The sequence below is a fragment of the Cryptomeria japonica genome, chromosome 9 (assembly GCF_030272615.1).
Source record: "Cryptomeria japonica chromosome 9, Sugi_1.0, whole genome shotgun sequence".
Classification (NCBI taxonomy): Eukaryota; Viridiplantae; Streptophyta; class Pinopsida; order Cupressales; family Cupressaceae; genus Cryptomeria; species Cryptomeria japonica.
This window is the reverse complement of record NC_081413.1, coordinates 564,314,745-564,333,970: the sequence shown is the minus strand read 5'-3', so window position 1 is coordinate 564,333,970 and position 19,226 is coordinate 564,314,745. Positions and strand designations below refer to the sequence as shown.

The 19,226-nt window shown below is 37.4% G+C and overlaps 1 protein-coding gene across 1 annotated transcript in view; it reads left to right on the top strand.

Annotated features, from left to right (window-relative positions):
- Positions 1-19,226, top strand: part of LOC131051270 (peptidyl-prolyl cis-trans isomerase CYP57) — a 134,041-nt gene that overhangs the window by 69,649 nt on the left and 45,166 nt on the right. The window contains exon 6 of the mRNA XM_057985704.2: positions 5,773-6,001. Coding sequence (XP_057841687.2) covers positions 5,773-6,001 — 229 coding nt within the window. The remainder of the gene's footprint in view (positions 1-5,772; positions 6,002-19,226) is intronic.

The window sequence follows — 19,226 nt, the reverse complement described above, 5'->3', positions numbered from 1 at the left end:
TGGTATAATAGGTGTGATGAAGCTTATGGAACTTTATGCATGTCCATTTCTCGTGATCTCCTTTTTCACATTGGGTCTTGCACTACACCAAATTAGATATGGACCAAGTTGGAGAACTTATTTGGGAAGCAAGATAGTTTGAAAGGTTTTCAGTTGGAGGATGAACTTATTGGCTTGAATCCTACAGACTTTGGCAGCATCTAGGACTTCTTTATCAAACTGAAATCACTCAAATTGCAGTTAAAACAATGTGGTATTGAGAAACATGACACCTAGTTGATTCTTTCCATCCTTGCCAAACTTCATGCTGATCTTTTAGTTTTTGTTTTTACATTCTACGCTACTAGAGATGCTCTTGGTATCACGTTTGTGATGCCTTCACTTGGTGAGATTGTTAGATCACTCACTAGGGAGTAGATAAAGTTGGTACTGTTGTGACATTTTCACACATCGCCCCATTGCAAATGGGGACCCCCTCTTTTTTGCTGAATAAACCAAGTCGTTTACAGTCCGTGTCATCTCCCGACCCTAAGGAATGAGTTATAAGGTCTTGTTGGTTTGGATTTTGATCGTTAAAGGTGATGAAATGCCTAAGTAGGGAATGGATTCTTAAGGAATATATAACCTAGACAGGATACAGTCTTAATATTGTCATCAAGTCGAGAATTAGGGTTTTGATGTATTGAGAAATGCATTGTGCTTATTGCTTTATCCTTCGAACTTTGCATTTTGCTAACAATGAACTTCATTACGTTTCCTTCGAATTAGGGATTTGATGTATTGAGAATTGAAAAGAGAATCCTTCAAGGAAGCTACCGGTGAAATTTGAGCAAATTTTGAGCACTTACTATTTTTAGTAAGTTTCACTGTGGCCTGAATTGGCTTAATTTTGTGTTTACACACTTACTATTTTAGCAATGTCTATTTTTAGTAAGTGTCATTGTGTCCCAGTCTGCCCTAGTTTGGTGTTTGGAAAAACTTACTATTTTTAGTAAGTCTATTTTTGGAAGGTCTATCTCTGGCAATTGGCAAGGCATTGATGACAAAATGTTCCCGAAAATCCAATTCTAAATCTGGAAAAGTTGAAGAGCAGGCAGATGATCAAATTGTGGATGTGTTTGAAAATCCTCCTCGAAAATGACAAGGCATGGAAAATATTATTGGGCGCAATTCCCAAGAACAGGAGGAATCTTCCAAAGTTTAAAAAATCCTTCACCTTGCTCAAAATGCACAAGATCCAGAAGAGTGAGTGCAATCCTAATGAAGTGGAGGAATTTTCCAAAACGTGAAATTTCCTCCATGACCCCTTGAATGCACCCATCCTCCCTTCTTGGGTGCAAATCCCAAGGCAGGGAGGATTTTCCTTGCAAGAGGAAATTCCTCCTTCACCCCCCAGATGTGCCTAGGTAGGCTCTTGTGGCACAAAATCCAAGAGGAGGTTTTTTTCCTCATGACCAAAATTCCTCCCTTCAGAACAAAATTCTTGGAAATTGTGTAAAATTGGCTAATTGTTGGAAGTTTCTTCCCCCGGACTCTCAAGTAGGACAGAATTCTTGGAAAATGAAAAAATGTCTAAGTATAAAAAATTCTTCCTTCACATCAGGAATACACCTAGGTTTGCATGAGAGCATGGAAATGAATGAAATATCAAAGGCATGGAAAATCCTACAACACATCCAGAATTCGCCAAAGTCCGAAGAATTCCTCCACCAGAACGGAGTTGGCACCCAAGCACTTGAAATTACTCCTTCATCTCAGGAATGTGCCCACCTCCAGGAAAGGAAAGAAAAGATCATGAAATTTTTTTTAAGGCATTGAAAATTCCTTCCACTTGTCTCATATGCACCCTGTTGAAGAATAGCATCAGTCAGTAATCTGATCTGACTGAGTCATCTAAACAACTTAGGTTAATAATTAATAGACATTGCGCTTGAATTGACTATTATATGATAAGATTCCCTTGGACAATTAACATATATCGATTAATATATTAATCGATTCATATGTAATATGCATATTACATAGAATCGATTCATATATTAATCGATTCTATGTAATGTCAAAATGTAAATCGATCCCTTGTTATTCCATGTTAACTAATCCATCTTTGACGTGTTAACACTTGAACCGATGCAATGATTAAGTGGTTTATTATTAACTTGCTGTTAGACGTGTTTGTTATCTAATTGATCTTGGAGGGTCGTGATGGTTAGGAAGAGATGTAATGACTAAGGAAGTCGTGTTGTTTGAATTAGATATAATGCTACGTATATCTATTCAATCTCTTCCTTCACCTTGATATCGATCAACAACAGAAGATAGTATCATTAAATACAGTCTGCATTCAATATATCAGAATCATATGATATTATTAGCAGATCGAACTCCTTGTTCTGCATACATTATATCACCTCTCAATCTGCATTGCATCAGTTACAGTTAGACCAAATTCTATCACCGTGACGTGATCACTCTGTTCAGCAGATCACCATTAACAAAGCAAATTGAACCAAGGGTTTGAACCAAGTTGAATCTCTTTTAGAAGACAATCTTGACAACTGTCAGATAACTTTGAAATTTAAAATCTGATCTCTTAAACTTAACATGCCCAAGGTGGAGAAATGACACGAGGCATGGAATTTAATGCTTAAGGTAATGCCTTTGCTATGGCATTTGGCAAAGGACGAAAAGGGAGCATCAAAGATTCTTCTCTCTAGTTCAAGGGCATTATTACAAGGAAGTTCGAAAGGCATAAAGGAATTCCAATTCCAAAGATTGCCAGTTTAAGACCTCAAAGATTAAAGTTCAAGTGCAGATGTAGAAGGAAGAATTTCCTCCTGAAATCCAAAATCAAAAGTCAGAAGGAAAGGACTCAAGGAATGACAGTCGTCAACAAGGAAAGATAATTCAAGAAGGTGAATTCTCGAACCCCTCCTGAAATCCAAAATCAAAAGTCAGAAGGAAAGGACTCAAGGAATGACAGTCGTCAACAAGGAAAGATAATTCAAGAAGGTGAATTCTCGAACCCAAGTACGTGGAAAGAAGAAAATGATCAAGGAAGGATAATTTCAGAAGAGGTCAACAAAGTTAGAACCTTAGTCTAGATGATGCAATTCGAGAATACACTCCATCACAATCGGTCAAAATGGTATATTCTTCATGATGAGTTACTGGGTCCACATAGTGTCCAGCATGTTGAGTTGGCGCCTCGTCACCCTCTCTGGCCAATCAAATGTCTCCCAACCGTCACAACCAAATTGATTGCATTGGCCACCAAGGAAAGGGATAGTGGGCACCCTATTTTGGGCAATGAGCTATTAAATGCATAATGGAGTGGTGGGCTATTTAATGCATAGTGGGTGCCTCATTTGGAGTGATGGGTCATTTTATACATGATGGGCGTGATGCCTTATTTAATTCATAGGTCCACTACTTGGCATCACATAGGTCATTTTTGGTCAAACCCTAATTAGGTTTTGCATGGTGTAATCTTGGCTGTTTATTTGTGGAAGGATCTCTATAAAAGGCCTTGCCTTCACTTTTGTAATTCATTAGATAGTTAGCTCATTAGATGTAGAGAGCTCTAGCTCCTTAGAGTAGGATTAGAGTAGAAGGAGAAGACATTGTTGTAAGACTTGGAGAAATAAAATTTTGTTTCATTGAAGATATGGTGGATTCATGTTTATTTCAACTTGTTGCATGGTGTTCTTCCAATTTCTTAATTGTTAGATGAAGTGCTTTGATTTCAAAGGAGAATTTGATGGTGTTTGATGAATTTCCATGGCTCATACTTTTTGCATCTTATTGATTATAATTTGTAGTGTAAAGTTAGCTTGAGCCTTTTATATAGATGCTTAACTTCAATCATTGAATGTGCATTGTTTGTTATGATGGCATTCATTATGATATGAAAATTCATTGCATAACCCTTGGAAGATTGCACCAGTTCTTGTGGAGTTGTAGTTGATCTTGGTGAACCAAAACTTGGTTTATTTGGATTTTGTCCATTAGAGCCATGTGCATTGATATCATTGTCCTTAGGATTAGAATTAGGTTTCTCTAACCCTTTCCCCTTTTAATTTCAGTTCATTTTAGTTGTGTCCGTTCAAAGAAGAAGCATCACAAGATTGCAATATCCGATGAAAAAGTTCCAGCCAACATTGCAGAAGAAGTGAAGAATGATTTAAACGTAAGTCCCTTTGTGTTACCAGCATATCACAACGACTACTGATCTTATTCACACATCAAGATCTGACAAAGAAGAACCTTGGAGTCACTTGTATGATCTTTTGCAATCTTAGCATACATGAGGTTTTGCTCAAGAGAGGATAAGATGCCTTGGTTTTTTATTGTGTGTTGGTGTGGTCATAAAACACCCGTAAACAGCTACAGATGGGAACTTTTAAGTCTTTGAGCTCTTATTGCTAATCAAAGCACAAAAGGTCACAAGGCTTTAAACAGCAAAGAAAAGAAACAGAAAAAAGGACTTAAAGAACAATGAACAAGCAAAGGAATCACCGTCACAAGCTACTCTTGATTCCTCTTCCTCTTCTTAGGGAGAATCATCTAGGAAGGAGGGACCCAAATGTGCATATTGCGAAAAACAGGGACATGATGAGCATCAGTGTTATGCAAAACAAATTGATGATTTAAAACACTTCCTTCAAATGAACAATATCCAATTGCCTTTGTCTTTGTCATCTGGTGCATCTTCTTCCACATCATTTTCATCTTCACTATCAAAGACAACTTGAGTGGCAAATGGGAAAGAAAAGATGTAAGGTAACACAATCTTTTTTTCAACAAGTCTTCAGTGGGGAGATGGCTTCTTAATTCAGGAGTGTCACATAATATGGCTTCATCACAGGGTATGCATATTTGAATCTTGTATTTAACTACACATCCTGATGGGAAACAACACATATATGAGTGTTTGTGGGAAAGGAACTATTGATATTGGAGACAGCACATTCAATGCTGTATTTTGTGTTCATTGTCAATAAATCACCTTTCCATCTATCAGTTTTCACATAGTGGTGTACATCCGTAGGAGTTCACACCAGATTTAGTGATTATTAGAGACTTGAAGAGTAGTGACATTTTTGCTGTTGGGATTATTGATAATGTATCTCTTTTCCTTTTCACATTTTGCTTGAGATTATCTTACAGTTCCTTTGACTAGTATACACGCTCATGCATCTAGAGTGGATCACATTCCTGACATTACCATATTTGTTGGATCCTTTCATTGCCCATGTATATTATTTGAGTGTGAATGCACTGTTGCATATTATTTGTGTGTGTGTGTGTGTGTGTGTGTGTGTTAGAAACATTTATTTGGGAATTTTACTGCCCATCATCTAAAGCTTTAGTTTTTCTTTTAGCAACAAGAATATGACAGTCAGAAACTTTTTTTTAACCTTTCAGATGGATCTTGTTAGATTAATGAGACTGTATTTCTGATAAAATAAAGCATTCTTGCAACTTTTGATATAGTCATAGATGTAATCTACAATGTAATCCTTTTGTTTGATTATGTATTAAGACTGTCATTTTTCAATGGAATCTGCCTCCTGTCTTCCTCTGACCTTGCTCTGTGCTGTTCCTGCCTTCGATTGTTTTCATGGGAAACTGTTTCTTTTGCCTATCATTTCACTCCCCCCATTCCCCTAAATTTTTTTATTTTTATTTGTGTGCATCAAATATGTTGAGAAACCTCCAAGAGCATTGTTCTTAAAATGTTGTAAAAAATTAGGAATTCAATGCATGCAGGATTCTTTGGAGTCAATAAGGAAGAAGGAATTACAAACATCAGTAAGAGAAGCTCTCAATGCAAATAAGATTGGTTCTTTGAAAAAGGGGGACAAGAAAGCGTTGTCTGATGTAGATGGCTATAGTGATGAGGATGAGGCAGATTTTGATGCAAGGATGAGACAGCATATCCTTGGCAAAAGAAAACAATTGGGTGATTTGAGGGACAAGCCACGTGATGAAATGAAAGGTATGATAGGCTACATCTTCTGTTTTAGTTTAAGTTTCCCAGTGCACAAGTACATTTTTTTCCTACTCATTTGATTGTGTGGCTTTGCATGCGTGTTAGATGGAATCCTTGGGGTTTGAATGAGCATTATGATTATGAACTGACCTGCATGTTCACCATCCATCTTTTTTTCACAATTTTTTTTTTGTGATTGAGAATATTTATGTAGGCATATGTAAACAATATAATTTTACATTATGTTAATACTTGTACAGCTGACTCATTTTGTTATCTAATTGCTGGCCAAAGATGGTAAGTAAATAGTTGTAAACAGTTAACCCAATTGTCATGGCTCGGCAGTAACTGACACTTGTTGGCTCTTTGAAAAGAATTTCTGCCGTCAGGGAAGTGCATTGATTTATGTACAGTCCTCTCCAAATTGTATTGTTTTATTTAGCACTACCCTTAATAAAACATTAATTATTATAATCTCAAACAATCAAATCTGGTATGAATTGTTTCACTTTTTTTATTATGTTGCATTGGTAGTGTAAAATTACACTATATTACATCTAGTGCTGTTGGCTTTGCAAAGTTAGGTCAGACTAGAAGAAAATTACAATTGACAACAATTATTTACGATGACACAGCAAGATGGAAAAGTAGGAGTAAATGGACCAGCATATACAAGTATCATCCAATGCACAAAGACAGAGAATATAAGCTTATTCAAGACCTTAGGTACTTGTGGGAACTATGGTTCAAGAGCAAGTTAGTGAAGAATCAAATACAAACTAAGTACTTAGTTTCCATTTGGGGTAACTTGATTGTAACTAAACAAGTTGATCAACTACTAGATAAATTGGCTAGATCCCTAGAAAGACACTATAATCTTACAACATCTTGTTGATGTGTTTTTTATGCACATGCAAACACAGAATAAAATACCGAAATATCTTATCCTCTCTTGAACAAAGTTCCTGACTGCTGAAGATCTCGCTGAAGGATCAGTTGGAGTAACTCCAAGGTTCTGTTATGTAGGATCTCTATGTGTGGATAAGCTCTCTGTGGTATGATGTGATTTTGCTGGAATCACAAGGGGACTTACACTTGACGACCTAAACATCTGATTTGCTGGAATCACAGGTCCTATTAACTAATTGGAAGACAAACAAATGAGAAAAGATGCAGGGTTCAGGACGTCTACTCTACTACCTAGAATGCGAGAAGATGGATGAACGACTAGGTGGAGTCCTACTGGGTTGGGTCTCACCATCAAGTTGAACAATTCAACACCAACTCAGTGCGATCTTCTGGGGGATGCTTCAAATATATTCAAATCGGACACCATCAGATATCGATCATCATTCAAGTTAATGCATGAACAATAGACGTGTGACGACTTGAGATTAAGCTCATTTTATGCCAGTTGACCACGTAGGGCGCATTTACAATCAGTAAGAGGTTAGTGGTATGGATTATAGGGATTCCACACAGGTGCATTCAACGACTTCTTTCATTCAATTTAATTATCTATCATCTAAAATGAAGATTCAACAAGAGACCATGCATATTGCAACGAAACGACATATTGCAACATATCTTCAATGAAAAAGAAGCCTTTACAATTAAGGCAACAATGTCTTGTCTTCTCTTCCTAGTCTACTCTAATTGCTATTCTATCTGCTATTCTACTACCTATTCACTGACTATCAACTATTTTCTCCCTATTGTCTATTAGCTAACCATTAGCCATTACAAATGAGGAGCCACGGCTTATATAGTGCCCTCAATACAATTCAATGGCTCAGATCAACTTGAGATCAATGGCCAAGATTTTACAATGAAAACCCTAATTAGGGTTTGTTACAACAAACTCAATTTTGACCAATGAAATAATTGCATTATTTGGACACATGTCTTCTCTGGAATAATCGACCAATGGATAACCAAGGTAGGTACATCAAAGTTTGTGCCATTTTGATGAGCCAGGTACATTGAATCTGGACACGCTAGGGTGGACCAATCCGACATGAGGAGTGATGACTGGGATGCCACCTTGTCTGACACTTGCAACTTGGTAGATATTCAATTTGATGATGCTAAGAAGCTAACTTTAGTTAACTCTTCTGGAATTGTCTGCTTCTTCAATGAACCCTTGCTTTAACCTCCTTTGTCTTTGATGTGCAGGATGGATGGTGTACCTTTCCTTCAAATGCTGGACTGGAGAAGGTCATCCTTGTCTTGGCTTGATCTTCTTTCATTTGCAAAAACAAATCAAAAGATGATTAAGGACATAATAAATTCATTTCAACATAGTATTTCACACCTTAAATCATTAACAAAAGATATTAAAATGAAGTTAGTTCAAGACTCTTTCCAGGGATAGGCCCTATAAGAATTTCGCCTTGGATCCTCTGGAAGGGTCAGGAGCGAAATTAGCAATCCTGGCCAACTTGGACCTCTTTTCAATGTCACCTCACAACCAGCTCCTTGCCTGGCCCAAACAAGGTGAAAAATAGTAGTTTCAAAAGATTTCGCCTTGGACCCTCTGGAAGGGTCAGGAGCGAATTTTGCATTTTTGGAAAAATTCCATCATGTCTCTACCCCAAAATGTCGTCCAGGGCAAGCATACGCTATCCTTTTCCTCACCAAAGGCTAGGAGTCCACAACTTGACCTTCCTCATGGGCAAACTAGGTGATTTTGGGAATTTCGCTCTGGACCCTTTGGAAGGGTCAGGAGCGAAATTCAAGTTTTAACCTTGATCCTTCATTTTCTTCACTCCAATCTATCTTGCAAGGCTAAGTAACATCCTTCCATCCCAACTACGCCTTAGGACTCCAAGTCTTGACTTGACACAAGGAGGAAATAGGTAGATGAAGAATTTTGCTTAGGACCCTTTGGAAGGGTCAGGAGCGAATTTCAATTTTTGCTTGCTTATTCACACTCAATTTCACTTCCTCCACTTCACTTCATCTGGACTCCCTCATATCGAATCCACTCCTCAACTTGGCAACATTGGTTTGATCTTCATAAGGCCCAAAAAGGAGAATTCGCTCAAAAACTTAGCCAGGAACAGGACCTATCTAGGATTTCGCTCTAGACCCTTTGGAAGGGTCAGGAACGAAATCCTTGTCTTAGCTCAAAATCTACATTTTTGGTGGCCAAAATCCATTCAAAGGCAATCTTAAGGGCTTATCTTACCTACGTCTAAGCTTGGCTTGGCACAAATTTTAGAGAAAATGATGGGTTTTAGGATTTTCACTCTGGACCCTTTGGAAGGGTTAGGAGCGAAAATCTTGTTTTAGGCTCATTCCTCCATCATTTCAACTTGAATTCACCTCCAAGACTAAGGACACATTGCCTCACTCCTAACTAGGCCATAAAAATCAAAATTTTGACTTGTCTTGCAAAGAAAGTAGGTGATCCTAAGATTTTCGCTCTGGACCCTTTGGAAGGGTCAGGAGCGAAATCCTTGGTTTGGGCAAATTTGCATCATTTTTCAACACCAATTAACTTCAAAAGGCAAGAACATGTCTCCTCGCACCCATCCAAGCCATGAAAACCTAACGTTTGACTAGACTTGCAAGGAAAATAGGTGGTTTTAAGATTTTCGCTCTGGACCCTTTGGAAGGGTCAAGAGCGAAAATCACTTTTTGGCTCAATTTCTTCAAGTTTGATAATCATTGCTAAGTCAAAGTCATTCTTGAGGACCTCTCCCATCAAAACTCGCCCTAGTCAGCACTTGGCTTGGCACAAAATTGGGAAAAAAGGTGATTTAGAGAAAATTCGCTCTGGACCCTTTGGAAGGGTCAGGAGCGAATTTCTTAATTTAGGCTTATTCTTCCATCATTTCAAGTTGAATTCACCTCAAAAGGCTAGAAAACACTTCTCCTCTGATGTCCAACCCAAGTTTGACTTGATTTTGCAAGGGAAAATAGGTGTTTGAAGAATTTTCGCCTTGGACCCTTTGGAAGGGTTAGGAGCGATTTTCATCATTTGGCTCAATTCCTTCAAACTTGATAATTATTGACCATTCAAGGACATGCCTAAAGACACCTCTAATCTTGACCCACACTAGACTTGGCATAAATTTGAGGGAAAAGATAGGTTTTGAGAAAATTCGCTCTGGACCCTTTGGAAGGGTCAGGAGTGAAAATCTCATTCTTGACCAAAAATCATCATTCTTTCAACTTGAAACTTCATTGCAAGGTAAAATCTCATCTCTCTTCGCCCTAGGAACAAGGTTTTAAGCCTAAGAAAGGTCAAAAAGTAGGCTTGTAAGGAATTTTGCTCTGGACGCTTTGGAAGGGTCAGGAGCGAAATTTCCTTTCTTGGCTAAAATCCTTCAGTTTCATAGCTACCAAACACTCTTAAAGGCAAGATCATGTTCATTCTCCTTCTCATCATGCCTTGGACATCAAATTTAAGTCAAATAAGGAAAGAAATGAGGTCTAGGAGGATTTTCGCTCTGGAAAGGGTCAGGAGAGAAAATCTCATTCTTGGCTTGATTCTCCATTTCTTCAACTCCAATCCACTCTAGAAGACAACTAGACATCATTCTTCACCCAAGGGATAAGGTCTTAAGCCAAAACAAGGTCAAAAGAATAGGCTTGCAAGGAATTTCGCTCTGGACCCTTTGGAAGGGTCAGGAGTGAAATTCACCTTCTTGGCTAGAATCCTTGATTTTTTCAAAGCTCTCACACATTTCCAAAGTCCAAACACGTCCATCCTTCCTTTCAAGATGCTCTGCAAATCAAAATTTGGTCAAACTAGGGAGGAAATGAGCTTTAGGAAGATTTTTGCTTTGGACCCTTTGGAAGGGTTAGGAGCGAAAATCTCATTCTAGGCTAGATTACTCACTTTTCAAACTTCAAACCACTTCAAGAAGCAAAATTAGATCATTTTCCACCTGAGGAAGAAGGTTTCAAGGTCAACCAAGGTAGCAAATGAAGTTTATGATGAATTTCGCTCTGGACCCTTTGGAAGGGTCAGGAGCGAAATTCTCCTTTAGGCCAAAATCTTGTTCTTCAAAATCAATCAACTCCATCTCAAGGCAAGAACATACCAATTCATCCCCCAACATGCCCTAGAAACCAACACTTAGTCAAAATTTGAAAGGAAATGAGAGCTACAAAGATTTTCGCTCTGGACCCTTTGGAAGGGTCAGGAGCGAAAATCATGTTTTGGGTTGGATCCTTGACTTTTCCGATTTTCATCCTCTCTGGGAGGCAAACATAGATCCTTCCTTATGCATCTCCACCTTGGTCTTGACTCTTGCTAAAGGAAAAATGAGTGTTTTCAAGAATTTCGCTCTGGACCCTCTAGAAGGGTCAGGAGCGAAATTCATCTTCTTGACTAAAATCCTTCATCTTTCAATCTTGACAAGGCTAGAACATTCAAAAATACCTCCAAACATGCCTTAGGAACTAGAAATTTGGCCTTGATAAGTGAGAATTTGAGGTCTTCAAGGATTTTCGCTCTGGACCCTTTAGAAGGGTCAGGAGCGAAATCCCTATTCTTGGCCAAGATCCTGACTTCATTTTCACATTTCTTCATTCAAACAAGCGTTTTTACCTTCATTCAAGCCTGGGAATGCGTTAGTTCTAGGTTTTGGTCAAAGTAGAATGTCTTATGGAGAATTTCGCTCTGGACCCTTTGGAAGGGTCAGGAGCGAAATTTGACATTTTGGACTCTCCGTCAGGATTATTTTATGGAATATAACATTTATTCTTTCTTATACTTTAGGTTATATTCCATATATACGGTCAGGATGTTTGAGAGTGGTTTCGGACCTCCAGGAGTTATATTGCAAAATCTAGTTTTTGGAGGATTCTTCAGTTTTCCAGACTTATTCAAATTTCAGGATCAGGACATTCCAGACTTAGCCAAATTTCAGGGCATTTGAAGATCAGGATGACATTCCAGACTTTATCACTCACCAACTTGACCTAACTCAGACCTTCAAGGATGATACTCACTCACCAAGCAAGACACAATTAGCAACAAGAGCAAAACCAGGCCCTAAGGAAGACTCTCAAAGAAACCCTAATTCTAGGGCCCCAAAGACTCACCTCGGCTCAAGCAGAGCCTGCCATCCTAGTGATCCCCTTGGCGACACTCGAAAAGAAAAGGCTAAAAGACAAAACCCTAAAAGACCTAGAAAACACACCCCAGAAGGCAAAAAGCAGGGGTCCCCATTTGCAATGGGGCGATGTGTGAATACGTCACAACACATCTTCGAGTCAAAAGAGAACATGAAGCCAATGTTATGAAGAAGGGCATTGTTAGGAGTGAATAACAATGTTGTACCCCAAGAGTTTACTAGCACTAAGCTTGAATAAAGGCAGGAAAAGACAACAACATGGTCAAGTGGTGGATTGTGAAATAAGGTTATCTCTTAGACTAGTGGAACAAGAATGAAGGAGGCACATGTAACTATTAACTTTAGAAATCAATCAAAATAATCTCAAAACTGAAATGCAAATCAAAGTTGAAGTGAATGCCAAAGCATAAGCACAAGCTAAGTCATAATTGTGAATGAAGAAATCAAATAATCTAGTTGACTTTAGCAAAAATTCCACACTCATGGAAGAAGAGTGGATTGAAGTTGCTAGGCAACTTCTACTTCCTAAAGAAGGAAGTGCTGATCTTATCTACCAAGTTAGGTCGAGAGCCACTGTAGAAGAATCAGTTGAATTTGCTAAGTTGATGGAGAGCCACCTCCAACCAAGGGAAGTCTCTATTCATAGATGGAGTTTGAAGAATCCTTTGTGGAAGAAGAGAGAGAAGGATACAAAAACAATATTCGCGGCACCAAAGAATTGCCATTGGAGGAAATCGAGCCAAAGACACTAGGACAAGTAAGATTGGAGCAAAAGAAGTTTGAAGGTGATTGCAATGGGGTATGGATTGTTGAGACCATAGGAAGGCTTGAGTTATTAGATGTGTTTGATAATGTTGAGAGAGCAAAGTAACGTCCAAATCAATAATTCTCAAGGAGAAGAGTTTGAATCTAGTGTGTCATTGCAAAATATAACTATTTGGATGGCCAATGGGTGAAGTGATGATGCCATTGGTTGTGATCATTCCTAGCCACACTTATTGGAGTGACCATTGATTGGTTCATAAATGTATTTCTAATAGAAAGATGTTTGTGGGAGAAGTAGCAAAGGGACTTTGAGAAAGAGTTCGGGCTTCTTTTGGGATGCCAATGAAATTGTTACTAAAATATATCACCATGTTGTACCCAACAATCTAATTTTCCAAATTGGGGCCATTTTGCAAATTCAAAGCCAAATTCTTGCAATTCTTATTAATCTTTGGTGGATGTTAAATCTTTGATTTGTCTGCTTTTGTGCAACATTCCATGGGGACGTATCTCTAGGGCTCTAAGTGGTATCTTGAATGTCTTTGGGACTAGCAACCTTGGAGGGATATCTCCCTTTTCCAAAATTGGACAAGCTGCTCTATTTGATTCATTAAGATTGAAAAAAGTAGTTTTTAAGGAAAAAATTCTAAAACTTGTTGAAAAGGTAAAGGGGGAGAGTTGCCATTGTGAATTTAGCTTATTACATATACTTTTTTTAAATATTAATTGTATTTAGTTTGTTGAGGTTATTTAAATAGTCATCCCTATTTCATCCCCAAAATTTGGTAAAATTTATCCTTGAAACTATGTCCCCATGTTCTTGTGGTCCCCCGTCTTAGATACTTGAGAAACGCTACTTTTGTCACTTTTTCCTTTGAGACTTCTACTTTTTCTTGAAAAATTTCTGGTATTTCTCCTCAAATTCTTCGGGTCTTTAAGCTTCCTATTTAGTTAGTAAAGAGTTGTGTGTTTTTCCTAGATTCTAGAGATTTATTCATGTGGCTTTAATCTGTCCTTTGTTTGGCTTAATTTTATTTCATTTGTCTTTGCTAAGTTTGTTTCACATTATTCTTGTACTTAAGCTTATCTTGGGTTATTGTGACTTTAGGGTTCAACTGTTGCTTTTACACGAGGAGGTAAAGAGCCTGAGAACCCATCAATATGACAACTGTCATAATCCACAGTCTCTTGGACTCTTTGGTTCATCAGTGAAGATTTTGTTCTGTCTAAGTGTTTATTAAAAACAATATTTCTCACATTTTTTCTCAGCCTTGGCCTCCTAATGCATGTGATCGCAAATCATTTAATTTTTCTGATACTTCAAGTAGAGCTTGTTCTTTAATAAAAACTCTTGAATTAACCAAGGGTTTACCCAGGTTACTCTCATATTATCATGTTTCTTGGCTTCTCGGCCTCTCAGCACTCTTAGCAAAGAATGCTTATATGCATCAAATGCTCCAAGTTCACAAAGAACATCTTGTGGGTAAGTGGCTGAAGGCTTCCAAATTTATGGGAATTATTGGGAGCAATGGTTTTAAATGAGATGTAATGAATGGCTTGCCATCAAGATTCTTAAGTCACATTCTCTCTTATAACAGACTCGATCTTAAGTGAATTATTTCCAAATTGAAGCGTTTTTCTGGAGTTTTGCTTTTAGTTTCCTTGGCAAGACTTTTATCAGTTGCAGTTGTTTTCCTTTGTAATTTTGAACTAAAGTGTTAAGAGTGCTGTGATCAGAATATTAACATGGCTTCGTAAGGCAAGCCATCACATCTATCTTCTTCCAATGCACAAATTGCCATGTATACCACATTTATATTGGTTCTCTTGACTATATTAGCATTCCATTTACATGATATTTGTAAAGGTATAAATGGAATCTAATTATCCAATTTCAAAATGGGAGAAACTCGGCAAGAAATCAGGAGGTAAATAATAGTGTACTGATTGTTAAAACAAAGAAAAAACTAATTTTGTTATTTCATTTTAAATGTAGTGTGTATAAATAATAATAAATGTTATAAATTATCAAAATGCTAGTTATAATTGTTGTGACGTTTTCACACATCGCCCCACTACAAATGTCCCCCCCCCCCCCCCCCTACTTTTTGCTTTCTAGCGTAGTTGTCTTAGCTTAGTCGTCTAGTTTGGCAATAATTTTGTTATCTTTAACCTTTTGCTTGTGAAGGGATGTAATGCATTTGTCGTCAAGATGTGATCAAGCGAGGCAGTCTAGTAGTAGTCAGGTCCCCCTCTAGACTAGTTTGGAGTCTTCTCAGCTCTAAGTGCTCAAGTGATAGGTGAGAGTCAAGTGATAGGTGGCAATCAAGGTAGTCATTGGGTGATGCTTCACAATGCAACCTCTAGGTCAAGTCAAGGTGAGTCTTAGGTGTGATGAACAGTCAAGTGAATAGGTGGATGACCATAGGTAAAGATGAGGAAGTGCTTGATGAAGATGGTTCAAGGTCTAAGAGATGATGAAAGGAAAGAAACACCAAGTCAACCCTATGAACAAGTCACTCTACACTTGGTGAAATCAGTGAGTGATGAAATCCGAGTGAATTATCCTCGAGTTTCTCAAATCCATGACCTAGGAGACTTTTATCCTTGAGTTGCTGAAATCCACGACCTAGAATGGCGAGTGAAAACTTTTATCTTCAAGTTGCTAAAATTCACGACCTAGGAGGGTGAGTGAAAACTTATATCCTTGAGTTGCTAGAATCCACGACTTGTGGAGGTCCAAGGTTTGAAGAACTTTTAAGGCAATGATGAGTAAGAATGATGCTATCCCAATGCCTTGAGGAATGATAATGAAGATGCCTTGAAGTGAATTGGGTGAAGTGATCTTGATGTTGAAGGTGAGTGACGATGATCAATCAATGACTTGCTAAAATCCATGCCTCAAGCATGATGATAGAAAGGTTGATCTTTGAAGTGAATAAGAAACGATAAACTAACTCATTCCTTGCTTAGAGAATGAAGATCAACATCATATACAAATGCTAGATTTAACCTATGACCCAAGGCTCTGATACCAATTGTTGGAATTGTTTGCGGTTGTGCCAAAAGATCAAACTATCAACGTCCGATACAAACGCCAGATTTAACCTAACCCATGGGAGGTGGTTAAGCCATGCCACGAGTCCCCAAGGAGGTGCTGACCACCAAGTCAACAGTTATATGACTATCGAGGTTGATGGAGCGCTCATGGGTTCTCACAAGTTACCCTATTATATTTCTCTAGAGATTTTATTTTGGAATTTTTTTTATTAGTTTGGATTTTGGACATAGTGTGCTAGGGGTTCAATAAAGAAAAAACATTGTGTTAATCCCAAGTTACCGATTGTGCTGGGCATTCGCGAGTTTCATTAGTTTCCAGCCATAAAAGTTAAGGTTGTGTGAATTTTTGGGTTTTCATTTTGAGTTTTCAATATGCCATAGGATCCCTTAGAATGAATCAAAAGGTATTTGAAAACTTAGTCTAGTACACTAATCTTATTTTTAAACATACAATATTGGAGATTGATTTTTGTAATGTTAATGTAGAATTGATCGAAGAGTTTTATTGAGAAGATGAAGAAATATGGCATTTAGATGTATAACTTGCTCCAAGACTAGGTGGGGATCAAGAGGAAGAAGAGGTTGTATATTTGGGGGAAAGTAAAGCAAAAGAAGCTCTTGCTTTGGAGCATGAGTAGAGGGTGGATATAGGGGAACCTGAGACTGTTGTTGTTATTAGCCTAGTCATTGTAGCATCTGGCATGCCAATCTCATTGGTCACTCCATTTTTGCACATGAGTTCTATTTTGAGTTTATCAAGCAATGTTTGAGAGATTTTAGGGTGTCAAGAATATTGAAGTTTAGTATCTCCAAATAGAGGGATATCTTTATTCCATGATTAAGTGCTTTATGGATCTTAGTGCCACTTTTGCCATGGCTATAAATAATTGAAGCTTGCTCCAATTGATGCTCCCAAAATGGTGATGAATTACTCCAATGAAAGATAGAGAAGAGTAAATACATAGAAAGGCATGAAGACTAGACAAACTATTATTATAATCATAATCAATTTGGCCAATATCATCTTTTTCATTAGATTGGTGGTTTTGAAATCATCCCTAATACAATGGATGGTTTCTTAACTACCACAAGTTAGTTGCCAAACCACACTTTCAATACTCATCTTAGCTTCCATCTTCTAGAAGTCATAACTTTTGCAAATGGACTCAAAATAAGGTGCCTTTTTTTTGAAACTACATAACATTTTAGGAGAAACTTGAATATGTAAAAATATTCAACTTTGGGCACTACCAAGGTATTGTTTTTTGCCCAATAAGACAACCACATTTACAAGGCCATAATTGTAACCATTCACTCCAAAACATACATTAAACCTATGTCATCGCATTTGATGAATTTTTGGCTTCAGATTCGAAATTTGACGAACTTGTAAAAGACATATTAAATTTGTCAAAATTTGGCTTAAATTTTTCGGAGAACGGGCAAGGGTTTTTTCTGTCAATGGATGACCTCTTGACAGTTGCCGTTTGGAGGTATGACGGCCATCGTTGAAGTCTTTGGGGGCTGTAGGCAAACACAATGCTGGAAAGGTTGGAGACGACTGTATCGGGAAAGGCTGCTGCCTTGTTTTAATTTTTACATTGCTTTCTGATAAATACATTGTGCCTTTGCCTGCAAAAAACAATTTTGTTTCCTTGCCCTCAAATAAACTCTTCAAACTTCGAAGGACATTATTAAATATATTATATATTTAGTATAATATAATTTTATATTATTATTTAATCAAACTTTTTAAATATTTTTAATATATTGAAAATTTAATATTTTAGAGTAGTTAATTTAGATTTTATTAATTATTAATATATAAAATTTAATAAATCTAAATTAAATTAAACAAATTTAATATTATTAATTCTGAAAATTTTGTAGATATATTATTTATATTTAAAAAAAAATCAAACTTATATAAAGCGAATATAATAACGATTTTTTGTTTTGAATTTTTTTCTCCTCCCGTATTCCATTCGAATTTTATTGTTGGCGAATTCGAACTCGAACTCGAACTCAAACCTGGTGACTCATCATTAAACTACCATAATAGAGGAATATACTTACGTCTAGGAAAGCGAAGAAGCTTGTAGTTGGACATAGCACATTGTCTCATGGGTTCCAACATGCTTAGATACAAAGAGATTCTAGAAGCATGGTGGGATGTAGAGCTAAAGGAGCCAAAGCAAGTTGACAAGTATCAGGCACAAGCAAGGTTGTTTGGTGTCCATTTGTAGTAGTTTTAGCTAGATGGTTCCACTTTCAATGATTCCAATGATGAGGGATTTGTGATAGCATGTGAGGAGGGTGGTTAGAACACTAAGGAATTGGCCTATTGTGCTTCAAAATCATCATATTGAAAATTTGAATTATATACTGATATTCAACATTTCCAATATACGGGGAGTGGGGGGGTGAATTAGTATATACCAATTTCAACTTGAATAAACATTAATTATCATTAATAACTTCTTCAAGCATGAACCCCTAAACATTAAAGCAACAATTACTATCTCTCCTTAATGATAAAGCATTTAGCCAACACACACCCACACAATGAACACCAGATTTACGTGGAAACCCGAAATGGGAAAAACTACGGTGAGAATAGTTGCTTGGATCTACTACCTAAATCCAACCTCACAAAGAAGGAATATAATAAGGAACTTACAATATGAAGTAGGCACCAACCTATTGGAGACACCAATCCCCTACTCCAAGATTTGAGCACCAACTCAGCATGTGAGACTCCAATCCCACCAAGAATACAAGAGATATGGATTGCGGACCATCAAGGCTAAATACACAGTTTTCTTTTGATTTGAACAAACTTTAAAACACTCACACAATGCATATGATCTTCTGATAAAACCGCACATAATGATTAAGATGCTACTCACATAGTGCTTGTGATCTTTTGATAAAATCACACACAATGATTGAGATGCTAGTCACACAGCATTACCCACATACTTGCACATCAATACCTTCCAGATGTATACATTAAAGAACCGCAGTAGGAATGAACCCATCAACTATATATATGTGTTACAATGATTATTACATTCACCTGTTGGCCTAGAATAAGATTATTGCATCTGCAAGTCGGCCATAAGCATAAACCTTTAACCAAACATGTAATAGGCCTAGTCCAAAAGCCTATGCATTACTCCAAAAGAAGGAACACGCTATGTGTTACTCAATGTAGACTTATCTGGTGCCAACAATCATCCACACACTATCTCCAGCGACACATGTTACAAACCTCTGGTACATCAAACTGGAACATCAAATCAGTTGGCCAA